Raw genomic sequence first — 14,452 nt, forward strand, 5'->3', positions numbered from 1 at the left:
CAATACACACATACACAAATGCCTAAAACTCCCAGACATCTCTGTTAGAATACTTCACATGGATTAGAGCCAGCTCTTTCACATAACACCCCTTCCAGTAATCTAAATCTCAGATAGACTGAAATATTAGCTGTGCTCTGAACTCAACATTACATGATCAGGCACCATGCACTCCCACATATCCTGTCCAGTGCCTGAAATACACTCCCTGTCATCTCTACCCTTAATTATCCTTCTCTTCCTTCAAGGCTTCTCACTCAGCTGCCAAAGATTTCTGTAGGTTTTGTAGGCTTTTTTTCTGACTCCTCTTCCTCTTCCTCTCTGCAACCCCATACATCTTTCCCCAGCAGAAGTACTCTTTCTTTTCTCAACCATTCTCAGAGTCATTTCTTTGTCAGGATCTCCATGTTGGCTCCTTCATCCTCATCTAGTATTTTATTAGTCTGAGTAAATGTTTTCTCTCCTCCTGGAAAGTTTAATCTTCATGAGGGCAAGGAATGACTTTTAAATAAAGTTGTTTGTTTTCTTTTTAATCTCCCTTTAGGCACTTCGAAAGGCCTGTTGAATAAATTTGGAATGGGAGGAAGAAAAGACCTTTTGTGGGAGGAAAATCTTCATTTAGGATTTCTCCTGGTTTAGGTTGTGAGACTTATGCTGTCACTAGGCAGCTACAGAGAGCCTTTTACATAGGAAATGGGATGCAGACAAAAAGTCTTTTGGTGAGTGGAAGTATGAAAGTCACAACTGGGATAAGTGGAGGCTGCTATTGTTGAATACAAATCACTCTTACCTCCTCTAGTGCTAAAGAGCACAAGGGAAGTAGTGTGAGAGAGAGACAGAGAGAGAGAGAGAGAGGAAGAGAGAGAAAGAGAGAAAGAGAGAGAGAGAGAGAGATTGTGTGTGTGTGTGTGTGTGTGTGTGTGTGTGTGTGTGTGTGTGTGTGTGTACTGGGTGACCAGTGGATAGAGCATTGAAACTGGAACCAGGAAGATCTGTGTTCAAATTCTGTGCCAGACACTTAGTAGCTCTATTACTCTGGGTAAGTAACAACCTCTCCCAGATTCAGTTTCCTTACTTATAACACCCATTTCTCAGGGTTACTATGCAGATAAAATTGGGTGATACAGTAAACCTTAAAAAACAATATGATAATGGTTAATATTTATAGAGTGATTATATGTCAGACATGGTGATAAGTGGTTTTCAAATATTATCTCATTTGATCATCATATGAACCCTGGGAGGTAACTGCTATTATTATCCCCATTTACAAATCAGGAAGTTGAATCAGATTTGACTCAGCTAGCTAGCAAATATCTGAGGGCAGATTTGAACTCAGACTTTCTAATTCAAGGCCCAGTACTCTATCCACTGAACCATATAGGTACCCTACATATTATTATAAAAGCTAGTTATTATTATCCTGTTGTTTGGGATGGGGCAAATGTTCCTGTGACAGAGATGTAAAGAGCTTTAATGCCCTCAAGACAATGGTTTTTGAGAAGAGGACATGAATGTTTCCCTTTATAGAAAGGTTTGAAAGGAAAAGGGCTAGTGAGTGCAGCTAGATGACACAAGGGTACAGAACACTGGCTCTGCAAGAGGACCTGAATTCAAATCAGACCTCAGATATTTAATACTTAACAATTATTAGTTGTGTGACTCTGGGCAAGGCACTTAACCCTAATTGTCTTGCCAGGAAAAAAAAAAAAGATATGAAGAGAGAGAGTGGAATTAAAGTCTTGCAGATGACTGGACTCTTCTGGAAGAGTTAATAATAGGGAGATTTCCTACAATCCCATATCTTACTTTCTGTAAAGAAAGAAATTTCAATGATCCCCCTTTAAATAATGAAGTTAGAAAGGAGAAAACATTTCCCCAATATTTGGAAAACAGAAGAAATTAAAATGCCTGCAAGGGCTTGTTCTGTTTAAGTCACTTTAGTCACAGCATATACTAAAATATTGAGTAACAGCTCAGAAATGTTTGAATTCCTGCTGAGGGTATGGGGGCAAGATTGGAGACCAAAAATATCTGTAACCGTTTCTAGATCTGCTACTTACTATCTGTGTCACTTTGGACAATTCCTTTTCTTCATCTTTAAAATGATGGTAAATAACTAAGGTTATTTTTAGCTACAAATCTTAAGATCCTCAGCTCAAAGGGATGTTATCTTGCAGGGATATCTTTTCCTTATTTGGCAATGCCTTCTCATAGTGTCACTAGCTCAAGCTGAATCTCTGTCAAGAAAAGTGTCTGTGTTTTTTCTGTCTCTTCAATTATCTGTCTCTTCTCTGTCTTGTGTCAGTTTAGGGAACCATTGGCCTTCCTATAGCCTTAGGGATTTTGCCTGCTTGAACTATAATGAGAAGGCCCCAGAACTTTGATTCTTAGGTTAGGATAATTTTTCTGTCTCCCAGGGAATTGGAATAAGGAATGCTAGTGATGGTGGGTTTTTTTTTTCATCCAATCAGGCTTGAATTCATTATTGATAGTAGCCAACAGTCCTTATTCTGAAGATTGTTTTATGTGGGACTATTCACAAAATTTTCCCAATTATCCTGTCCTTTCATTTAAAATTCTATCAATTAATGTTCATTTCTTGAGATAATGAATCTTTTCTCCAATTGTCAAGAGATTTCTTTTAAAATGCAAATAGTATCATACTTCTAATTCTTTGCCTATTCACTGTTTTGAGTGTTTTGTTACATTCTCCTTTTCATAAGATCCTAGGCTATTAGTGTTAATCAACTGCATCATTTTGTGTGCATAAAAAGAGAGATAAAGCTTAGAAAAGGAAAAGTGATTTCTTCCATGTCACATAAGTTAGGTGATAGGTTTTTCAACTGTGGTGAGCTTAAATGAGAGCCAAGTTGAGAGAGGTCAGAAAGATGGAGGTAGCATAGAAAAGAATATGTTTGGAAAACAAAGATAACAAACATCCCCAACTGCTCAACTTCGATAGAAGCTAGATGTGAAGTGTTAAGATATTTGAGGAATGAGGGGATTTAAAATGGTAACTTCATAGAATTCTTTTGATTATATACTGAGAACTTGGCAAAGAACATTAAAGGTAGAGGAATTTTGATGGCTATCTAGTCCAATTTCCCATTTTTCTTAGGCCATTAGGTTCAATCTCATCTTTATTTTAACATAATTCTTTGTTTATGTAACATAAAATAAAGAACTCACTACCTTACAAATCGAGCCCTTTCCAATTTGGGACAGTTCTAATTGTTATGAAGGACATTGTGTTTTTTAAATCAAGTAGAATTCTGCATTCCTGTAGTTTTCATCCACTGCTTCTATTTTTATCAGTAGAGTCAAACAATTCAATTTAATTCAAGTATTTATTAAATGCCTAACTTTTATAAGAAATCAAATTAGGCACTAGGGATAGAACAAAAATGATAATAACAGAGTTGAGATACAAAAAAACTCAGAGGTGATCTAAACTGACCCACTCAAAGGTAACTGTGGCCCAAAGAAATTTAATAATTTGTTCAGGTATACCCAGACACCAAGTGACAGAATCAGGATATGAATCAAGATTATTTGATTCCAAATCTATTGTTAATTCCATTGTAGCATATATGCATAATATGAAGACAAAATGAAAGTCCTCAAAGATAAGTAATGCTCAAGAAACTTATACTGTACAGAATCTAATTAGAAGAGCTCAAATAATTGAATATGATTATCCCCCTCAATGATAGGAATTCCAATATAGATCATAGGATCATAAATTTATAGCTAGAAGAGACCTTCCTTTGAGGTTCTTTGCTGTTGTTCAGTCATTTTAATCATATGGGACTCTTTGTGATCCCATTTGGAGTTTTCTTGGCAGAGATAATGGAGCATTTTGCCACTTCCTTTTCCAGTTCATGTTACCAGCTGAAGAAATTAAATCTAGAGAAATTCTAAAGGCCATCATTTCCAATCTGTTCATTTTACAAATAATAAAACTGAGACACTGAAAGGTAAAATGATTAGTCAGGAATCACAAAGTTAGTAAGTGACTAAGGTGAGATTTGTACCCACATCTTCATGTTTCCTCTCTAAAGAAGTCTTGCTATCTCCTGAATCATGAAATCAAAGAACTTTTGAAGTACCTTGGGGAAGGGAATGTGAATAAAATTGTACACCCCTATTTCAGAGAGGAGAGAGAAATGAAATTCAGAGATCAATATGCTCCTGACTACATGATTTAGATCCAGCAAACACCTCAGAAGCTATTTAGCTTAGCCCTCTCATTTTACACATGAAGGAACTAAAGCCCAGGAAGTTAGCTACTTTACCCAAGATCACATAGGTAGTTTCTACAACAGGTAGTTTTAGTTGCAGGATTTGAAACCAGATTTGTGACACCAAAACTAGTATGCTTTCCACTATACTATTCTGATAGTTCTGGTGCATTTTGATGCACTTATGAACATGGATATCTTTTAAATAATCTATGATTTCCAGATGGCTGAGAGAAAGCCATCATGAGGACATAGAATCTCAGAGTGTCAGCTGCGACTATCAGCCTGAAGCTCCTTGTCACAGGTGATCTTGAACATGGCCAACACACGGGATCGGATCTGCTTGGTTTTGGCAGCATAGATGATAGGATTGAGGACAGGTGGTACCATGAGGTAGATATTACCCATAAGCACATGTACAATGGGATTGAGACGGTTCCCAAAACGGTGAACCACAGATAGACCAACTAATGGCACATAAAATGTCAGAACCACAATAATGTGTAAGATACATGTTCCAAAGGCCCTTGCCCGTTCTGTCCGAGATGGGAGCTGTAGCACAGTTCGTATAATCAGAAAGTAAGAAACTGAGATGAGCAAAGCATCAACACCCATAACCATCAGGATGGCAGTGAGCCCATAAACCACATTGGCTGTGATGTCAGCATGGGACAACTTCATCATATCTTGTTGCACACAGTAGGAATGGGTAAGGATGTTTGAGCCACAGAAAGGAAGCCTCTTGATGAGCAGTGGAAATGGGAAGAAAAAGATAGAACCCCTCACCACTGCTACTATCCCTATCCGAGCTGTGACAGTGTTGGTGAGCACAGCTGCATGCCGAAGAGGGTGGCAGATGGCCATGTAACGGTCAAAGGCCATGGCCAAAAGAACAGTGGACTCAGTGGCTGAAAGAGCATGGATGAAGAACATCTGGGTGAGACACATATCAAAGGTGATCTCCTGAGAGTTGAACCAGAAAAGAGCAAGGATCTTGGGCATTGTGAAGGTAGAGAGGGCCAGGTCAATAGCTGCCAACATGCAAAGGAAGATATACATGGGGGCATGTAGGCTATGTTCTGTCCTCACAATGAAAACCACTGTACAGTTGCCCAGCACTGCTACAACATACATGGACAGAAGAGGGAAGGCTATCCAGAATTGGATATCTTCCAGTCCTGGGAGGCCTATGAGAATGAAAGTGGTGTGGGTGAAGTTGCAGGGGTTCATAGTTGGTAGTAAGAGATAGAGACTGAAGAAGGGGATAAGATCACAGGACCTATAAGAGACAAAAAGAAATGATTAGAGAGAACAACCCAGCTGCCTTTTTCCAATGTTCCTCCATCACTTCCTTATAATTTCTGTGATCCTAGAATACCCAAGGCTATGTCATGAAAAGTAATGTCAGATGAACTGATTCTTACTGAGAAGTAAACCTAATTGTGTTTTAAATAGTAGCTTAGAGACAACCATACTTAACTCAAAAGAAAGAGTCTCTAATGGATTGATTTCAGACACTGGAAGCACTTGTGAAAGAGAGAATCTGAAGCATGAATACTATCTGGCAATTTTGCTAGCTTATTTCTACTTATTCTGGTGTTTGGAGTATACCTTGCCCTCTGTATATCATCAAAAGTATATCTACCATTTTCCCTTTTACTGAAGGAAGAGTCTGTCTTTGAGAATTTCTAGAGAATAGCACTTATTAAATGGCAGCTACACTCTGTCTGGAAACCTGGAGGGGAGGTTCTGCTCACATTTCAACCACTTCATTCTCATGACTTCCATCCAATTCAAGACTTATTATAAAGTTCATGAACTATTACAATAGGCTCCTATCTAGTCTCTCTGGCTCTAAACTATCATGGATAGATTCATCGTCCTAAAAAAACAATTTGATCATATTACTTCCTTATTTAAACAGCATCATGAGTAGCAATCTACAAGATAAGATACAAATACTTGAACCGCATAAAATATCCTTTATTCATCTCAAGTCCCTCCTTCATTCATCCAAGAACTATTTCCATACTTCTCTTCTACTATTTCCCTACATATGGTCTATTCTCTAAGCAAATTGTCACTTAGTGTAATGAAAAGAATATTGGCTTTAGAATCTGTGACTAGTCACACAGTCCCCTCTTTGGGAAAATAAAGGACTTTACCTAGATGGTTTCTCAGCTATCTTTTAGCTCCAAATCCTGTAATTCTGCTTAGGTTCTCCAAATTCATTCACCATTTTCCTACCTCTATGTTTTTGTTTATGATAACTTACCCATCTCCCTGATGCTATCTCTACTTTCTATAATCTTAGTCATCCTCCAAGATCCAATTCAAATGCCCTCAATCTCCTTCCCAATCATATATTCTTTCTCTCCTCTTATTCTAAAAATCTTTTGTTTATAAGTTTCTTATAATCCTTACTACATTGGTTCATGGATCTAGACCTGGTGCTAAAGGTAGGAATGCAGGGCTTTGAACTAGATAGAGAATGCCATCTTTTACTTTAGTTGCAGCCACAGAAAATTTAGTTAGTATCATCACATGCAATAACATCTAAGTTACTGCATTCCTGGTTCTCAAAAAACTTGCTCAAGGAAATTGAGTTTCTTGCTTCTAAGCCCTAACATTTTCTGATCTTAATATTTTAAAGACTTTCCTTAGAGACTTTGGCCTAGCAATGTATTTTTAAAATTCCAGTTGCACTCAAATCTCAATCTTTTTTATGATGAGGCCACTCAAAATTAATTGAAAGTTGATTCACATTTACCTATTAGGTCACAGTCAAAATTTACAGGTCCATTCACCTTTTGGGTTAGGCAAAGGAGGAGGTCATATCAAATGTGGAAGCCTTTCACCTGGGCTTCTGCTACAGAAGCAAACTCCTTCTAATTCCCAACCCTGACTGAGGGGCAGATTTTCAAAACATTGGAAAAAGTTTTTGTGTCAGCTATTTGCCCAAAGTAACTCAATAAAGGGGATGGAGGAAGATGAGGGATATTGTTATAGCTCTTGACAAGTGTGAAAGAGTTGAAAATACAAAAATTAAGAAACACATTTTCCCATTCATCATTAATTCCCTTCCCCATCTTCTTCCCACAAAGTCTCCTTTGCCTGAGCCTTCCAGGCTGATTGCTACCTCATTTGATGCCAGTTCTCACTATATTTCTGAAACCAAAGAGATTATCCCTCCTGAATCACAAGAAAGAATGCCTTCTCCCTTTTCTTTTGCTATGATTCTTGGCCCTAAATAGCTCCCTTCCTAGGCAGGTAATAATAGTCTCTTGATTTCTTTCCAGGTTTTCTGCTATGCCTTGTTCCAGTCCCAGAATTCCTAGCTATAGATCTATTTGGATCATCATCATTTAATATTGTATGTGAACATGTAAGGAAATGTATTTCCAAACCTTTATTCATGGAATTGTGTTTTCAAGATACTATTTATGGTATATGATGTAAATGGTCTGCTAAATCTGGGACTTAATGTTCTGTCATGCTTTTCTTCTGACTTTGAGAGATGGGAAATAAGCCATGTAGATCTGGAGAAGAGATTAAAATGTATATTCTTATCATTTGGCATATGAGTTTAGGGACTCTGTCAATTTTCCTCACTGCCTGTGATGGTATCATGGAAGGGAATGCAATTTTGAAGGGGGAGAGATAAAAGAATCAGGAGACATGAAAGACACAGCTTAGGGTCCTGAAATTTTAGTTAATGATTTCCAGCTTGTACCTAGACTCTTTGTTAGAATTGTTGTGAAAATATAGACTCCAGGGGCAGCAAGGTTGTGCAGTGAATAGAGCACCAGCCCTGAAGTCAGGAAGACCTAGGTTTGAATCTGATCTCATATACTTAATGCTTCCTAGCTCCATAACCCTGGGCAAGTCACTTAATCCCAATTGCCTCAGAAAACAACAACAAAAAAAGAAAATATTGACACCAAATAAATAGTCTATTCTTTCACAGAACTGACAGTCTACACATGGAAATAAAAGGTAAACATACTATCTATACAAAATATGATACTCTAATTTATTTTTGTTTCCTATTCAGCACTGTGCCTTTGACATTGCCATATAGCTAATTGGCATAAGGTCAAAAAGAGAGGGCCTCTCCAGCTGAAGAGGGTCAGGTAGAAGAATCAAACCACGCACCTGCAGCATGAGGTTTTTTGGGGGGAGAAAGACACAAAAATATGGTTATTTTAAAAAGTGTGGAGGTTGGGAGACCCAGAGAACAAGATGTTAACTTGGAGTTGCATGTTTGCAAAGTCTGTGTATAAACTTATAAGACTATATGCTTTTTGTGAATAGGAGTGTTAATTATTATTATTATTTTATATTGTTAGTAAATATTCTCTATATGGCAGTCAGAATTTGTCTAGCATAGGCATTTGCAAGATGTTTATTGAATTAATTTGAAATCAATTTATCCTTCTATTAAGAATTCCCTTCCTCCTGTCCCTGATTGCCTCATCTTTCCTGCTGTTATACTTTGAGCATCAAACTCCTTGATACTCCCCTAAAATTAAATGGAATAGAGAGATGGAATAGTGGATATCTTGAGGGAATCAGGTGTTTTTAAAGAAACAAGACTCAAAATGTTTCCAAATCGAGTAAAGACATTTATTAGAATAACATATTCAATAGGCTCTTCTCTGTTAAGGAATAGCAGCTCCTCCAGCTGAGAAGTGGACCTTATACAAGATATAAGTGTTAAATCATACTATTAGCTAGGGACTGGAGTGTAATTAATTCTAATGAATTCTATTAGGCACCAAAGTTACATTCAACTGGGTGCAGGAGTGTGATTGGTTAGTTCAGGGGTTTTATCCAAAGGGTCTTGGGAAAGGTATACCTCATCAGAATGCCAGACCTGATGTCAGTATGAGTTATGATGAAGATAGGCTAAAAACACCATCCCCATGAGCCTTCTTTGTCTCATCTGTAAAATAAGCTGAAGAAGAAAATGTGAGTATTCTCTAGTATCTCTACCAAATTGACATAACAAAAAGAATTGAACAACAACAAGAATTGGATGATGTCTCAATGACCTACTACAGTTGTTTTCACTTTGTTTTTTCCCCACAAAAGTGATGAAAGGAGAAGCTCATATGTCTGTTCTAGTTGTCATAGGACACTTCAATTATTGCTTCCAGGAAAGAATGGTTTATGCTGTTAGTACATTATCCAGTCATTTATGTCTGAAGGCATTCTTCCTTTTTTGGCCCTATCCCTAAATGATTTAACTTTAGAAGTGCTTTCCTCTAGTCTCCTCAAATTCTCCCTGTTTCTTGTTCTCTTTAGCTTTCTGGCTAATGGTCTCCAAGGAGGGACCATTAGGGAATTAATAGGTAAAGAATAGTGTTCCAGATGTGGGCTCTATTCCCTGATGGCTGAAAAAGAGAAAACAAACTCTACTAACCTAAAGGATTACTTTAAGATTTGGGTAGGAGTCTGCAAGAATTCCTGATGGGAAAGTCCATGCCCTTACTTAGTAGACAAGGCCACGATTAGGATAGATTCTCACCTTTCATCAGTGCTGCAGGGGCCAGCTATCTTGGAGGCAGAGGAATGAAATAGACATGAAATAATCTTTGAAGGTCTCTTTCAGCCCTAGGGTCCCAGTGCACATTTCCATGCCCTCATCTATGAATACAGTTTTTAGAGGCACTTCCTGTATTTATGTAGCTGCAGTGTGAGATCCTGTCATTTTACCTCAAAGAAGGAGTGAAGGTGAAAGGATAAAATAAAAAGGTTTTGATTCTTCAGATGGGAGAACTTAAGGATTTGGAAAACAGGAGATCAGAGATGATTGTGAATTCTCAGGAATACTCCATACAACCAGTCAGTGCCAGAAGGGACCTTAGTGATTATATAGTTCAAATACTTTTCTCCCTCCCCCAAACACATGTATGTCTCACCCCTGGGCCAGCTGAAGACAATGTGGTAGAGTGGAAAGAGGGATACACCTGGAAAGATTTGGATTCAAATCCTGGGTAAGACACTTATTTTCTGTGTGACCAAGGGCAAATGGTTTAACCTCTTAGCCTTAGTTTACTTAACTATAAATAGAGACTAATATCACCCAGCAAAGGCTATTGTTCACATCAAATAAGATAATATATGTAAAGCACTTTTGTAAATTTTACAATACTATGTACAAGCAAATTATTAGTTATTTACATTTATCCCTGTATGCTCAATGAATTGATAATAATTATATTAGAAATAGTATATTAAAAATAGTAGTAGCAGCAGCAGCAAGAGGGGGAGGGGAGGAGGAAGAAGAGAAGAAAGAGGAGCAGCAGCAGCAGAATATTTGGCGCATAGGAAGCACTTAATAAATATTAATTGCTTGAATCCTAACACTAACAGTGATGATGACAACAGCTTGCATGTATATAAAGCTTTGTACTTTACAAATATTACCTTATTTTATACTCAAACAAATCTAGGAATTAGGTGCTATTTTTATCCCTATTTTACAGATCAGGAAAGTAAGGTGAAATAATTTGCTCTGGATCACATGTGATATATATTTGAGGCTTGTTGGGATGCCCTGTGCTCTTGACTCCATACCTGGCAATCTATCTACTGTGCCACCTATTGCCCTATTACAGTGTTATTTCTACCACACTAGTTAATTAGCATTTATACAGGACTTTAAAAGTTTCTGAAGCATTTTAGATATATATTATCTTTTGATCTTTACAACTTCTCTGGGTTGTAAGTACACATAATAACGCTATTTTACTGAAGAAGGAACTGATTTGGAGGAAATAAAAAGTTATTCTGGAATCAGAGGACCTGGGTTCATATCCTATTGTTGACACAACTCTATAATGGTGCATATGCTATTTAACTTGTCCAGGTTTCAAACTCTTTCATTGATAAATGAATTAATTGACCTAAGGGTATATCTATGATCCTTAAGTATAAGAGCCATGAGATTGGCCCTTACCTTTTGACTCAAGCTTCAGTGGTCTTTTCACTCTCTACAAAGTCTCTCTCCTTTCCCCTTTCCCTTAGTCCAACATCCTTTCCCAGGTTTCATTCCCCATCTGTATTATGTGAATGACCCTGTCATACTTAACCTGTGGAGAAGGGGGCTATTCTCCATCATAGCAGTCTTCACTTATAGCAGGGAAGGTTCTCTGCCTCTCAGTCTCTTTCCAGATTACTGCCTGAGCCCTGGAATCCTTTTCCCAGAGAGGAATCTTTTTTTTTTCCTCAAGGATACATAGGGATTATATTGCAAATCCCAGGGCTGGGATGGCAGAGCAAAGAAACTAAGAGTCTGATTCTCTCTGAGGCACAAGTGATTGATACCAAGCTGAGTACTAAGTGGATGGGGATGAGGGAAATAGAGAAAGAGAATGATGAAATGGTGTGTATATATACTGGAGAAGAAGACATCTATGGATTAGGAGGAATGGAAGAAACAGCCTGTTATGTTATAAAATAACTGAATTTAAGAGTAAAAAACCATTGAATGCATGGTACACTCCTTCTGACTAATTGGATTTTGGTTCAGATCCTTTCTCTGATGCTTAGTTTTTGACCTTGCATAAGGTCATCTATCTCCCTGGCTCTCAATTTCTTCATTTGAAATATTAAGATTTAGACAAAATGTTTTCTTAGGACCTTTTTAGTGTCTACTATAATTCTGAGATCTAGGTTCATACCTTGACCCTGCTAATTATTACCTGTGTTAATAAATTGGATAAATCATTTAATCTTTCTGGGTTTCAGTTTTTTCACTTGCAAAGTTTGAAAGTTTAAATATTGTGAATTTTAAAAGGCTTAGAGTCAGCTGAGGGCATCACCATCTCTTCTTTTCCATCAGGAAAAGATCTAGCATCACTACAAAATCTATGTAAAAAGATCTTTTAAGTTCCTTACAGCTCTCATATCATCACTGACTTAATTCCACAAGGCACTTCATGAATTCAGGTCCTTTCTCTTTTTCTTTCCCTCAAAACAAAGGCTCACATCATTATTTCTCTACTATTGTACATATTTCTTTCATGATTTCCAGTCTCCACTCTCCCACTCTTACTCAGTATGTCTCAATAGAAAATTACACTTAAACCAAGACACCCTGCCATCCACCTTCCTCCCTACTTTTTTATCCATAGCAATCTTTCCCTGTGTTTCTACTGGACTTTTGTCCAAAGGCTTGTGGCTCAGTTACCAACCCAATCTAAGTAAAGCTGTTTTATTTCTCCTTCCCTTTGTTGCTTTGGAACATATCAGACACAGACTTATGAGATATTTCTCTTCCTCTTTCAAACCCCCCCCCCATGCATGTCTACTGTGATGAATGCAAGTTCAATCCTTGTCTCCTTTCAGTTATTCCTGGAGCCCCATTCCAGTAGGATATTGAGGGTTTTAATTGTCTTATCTCTATCCTCTACTACTGACAAGGACTGTATTACTTACCAAAACAGCAGCATACATCATCCATTCATGAGGAGAGCAATTGGATTGATCATGTCTGTCTACAGCTTTCTTATGACACTGCCAAGAAACCTCATGGGGTTTGGGGAGAGGAGAAATATTGCTAAAAATGTTCTGTGTGATGTGTGTATGTGTTTTCCCAGATGACTTTGAAGGCAGAAATATATATATTTCTATGCTAGTCTGTTCTTTGTACTCAGTAAAAATTTTTAACAAACAGAATTAACATACAGGATTTAAAGTCAAACTCTTCACAGTGGTCCTTTAATGTCTGCATCCACATTACCTATATAGCATTAGACTCACTCATTAAACTAAGCAAACAACATATCTTTATTGAACTTCTACTCTATTCACATCCCTGCTTGGCACTGTGGCAAATTTTAAAATAATAACAATAATTCAAAGTCCCGCTGTTTTGAAGTTTAGAGTCTTACCAGAAGCCAAGGCAGAAACATTTGAAAGGTCAGAGGCAGCTGATGAGAAATTAGGATAAGAGAGAATGCCAAAGACAGGGAAATTCTTGAGAGTTATGATGGGAAAAAATAATAAAAATCCTTAACATGGATGAAGCCTTTGATCACCTGATCTGTCCTTGAACCAACCTTGAAACAAAAGAAAAATGGGACAATAGAATTAATATCTCCATTTGACAGGTGAGAGAGAGGCTGATGAGGTAAGATGAAGAATACAGTTACTTGGTTACAAATTTGAAATTAAAGCCATATCCCTGGTATTCAGTTTTTTTTGTTTTTGTTTTTGTTTTTGTTTTTGTCACCAGACCAAGAGTACCTAGCAACCTAGCAACAAAGGGCAGGAGATGTTCAGTTAGACAGAAGGAAACTCAGAGGCCATCTAGTCCAATGGAGGCCTGACAAAATATTTTTTTGAATTTTTAAATAGTATTTTATTTTTCAAATACATGCAAAGAGAGTTTTCAACATTTACTTTTAAAAAACCTTGTATTCCAAATTTTTTTCCTCTCCCCCCCCCAAGAAAGCAAGCAATCTGATATAATTTAAACATGTATGCATTAAAATATTTTCTACAGTATTTCAGACACTTTAACCAATCTGAATTTCTTACTTTCTCCCCTTTTAACTCCGTTCTCTACAATATACACACATGTGAAAAATACAACAAATTCCCATATCTGTTATGGAACTATGATTTTTCCTGTCTGGTGTGTCTATCCTATCTTCTTCATTTCCCTTCCCAAATCCTACTGATCTTTCAAAAAATCCAAGTCAATTTTTACCTCCTCTCTCTAGTTTTGACAGTTCTATCCCAAACTACTCTCTCTGCTTGATCTATCACTTCACATTGTTGCTACATCATTACTATGGAAACCTTGTCGTAGTTAATCTATCCTTTTATAGTATATTATGCTGAATTGTTCTCTATTCTCCTCCCACTTCCCACATAAAATTGTGCCCTGTAATCTTTGCCTGTTTTTCTTTTTGAATTGTTGATCCCTGGAGATATGGAGGAGAGAAAGACAGACAGACAGAGACACAGAGACATTGAATTAGAGATGCTCACGTAGACATTTATTGAGACAGAAAAAAAGTCAGAGATGGAGACAGAAGCAGAAACAAAGAGACAAAGACAGAGATAAGTAGAAAGAACCAGAGAGAGTAAGGGGCAGAGAGAGAGGGATGTTTGGGGAAGGGGAAGAAAATAAAAGATTTAATTTTCTGGACACAGGAGGGGAAAGTATCTATCTTCTCTCAGTGGGGGATCCA

At 37.4% G+C, this 14,452-nt stretch overlaps 1 protein-coding gene across 1 annotated transcript; it reads right to left on the bottom strand.

The window, feature by feature from the left end:
- Positions 1 to 4,511: 4,511 nt before the first annotated feature.
- Positions 4,512 to 5,477, bottom strand: LOC127558091 (olfactory receptor 51E2-like). The gene has a single exon (XM_051991316.1). It carries the CDS (start codon positions 5,472 to 5,474, stop codon positions 4,512 to 4,514), a length of 963 nt encoding a protein of 320 aa, XP_051847276.1. The 5' UTR covers positions 5,475 to 5,477.
- Between the last annotated feature and the right edge of the window lie 8,975 nt (positions 5,478 to 14,452).

The sequence above is a fragment of the Antechinus flavipes genome, chromosome 3, assembly GCF_016432865.1.
Source record: "Antechinus flavipes isolate AdamAnt ecotype Samford, QLD, Australia chromosome 3, AdamAnt_v2, whole genome shotgun sequence".
NCBI lineage: Eukaryota > Metazoa > Chordata > Mammalia > Dasyuromorphia > Dasyuridae > Antechinus > Antechinus flavipes.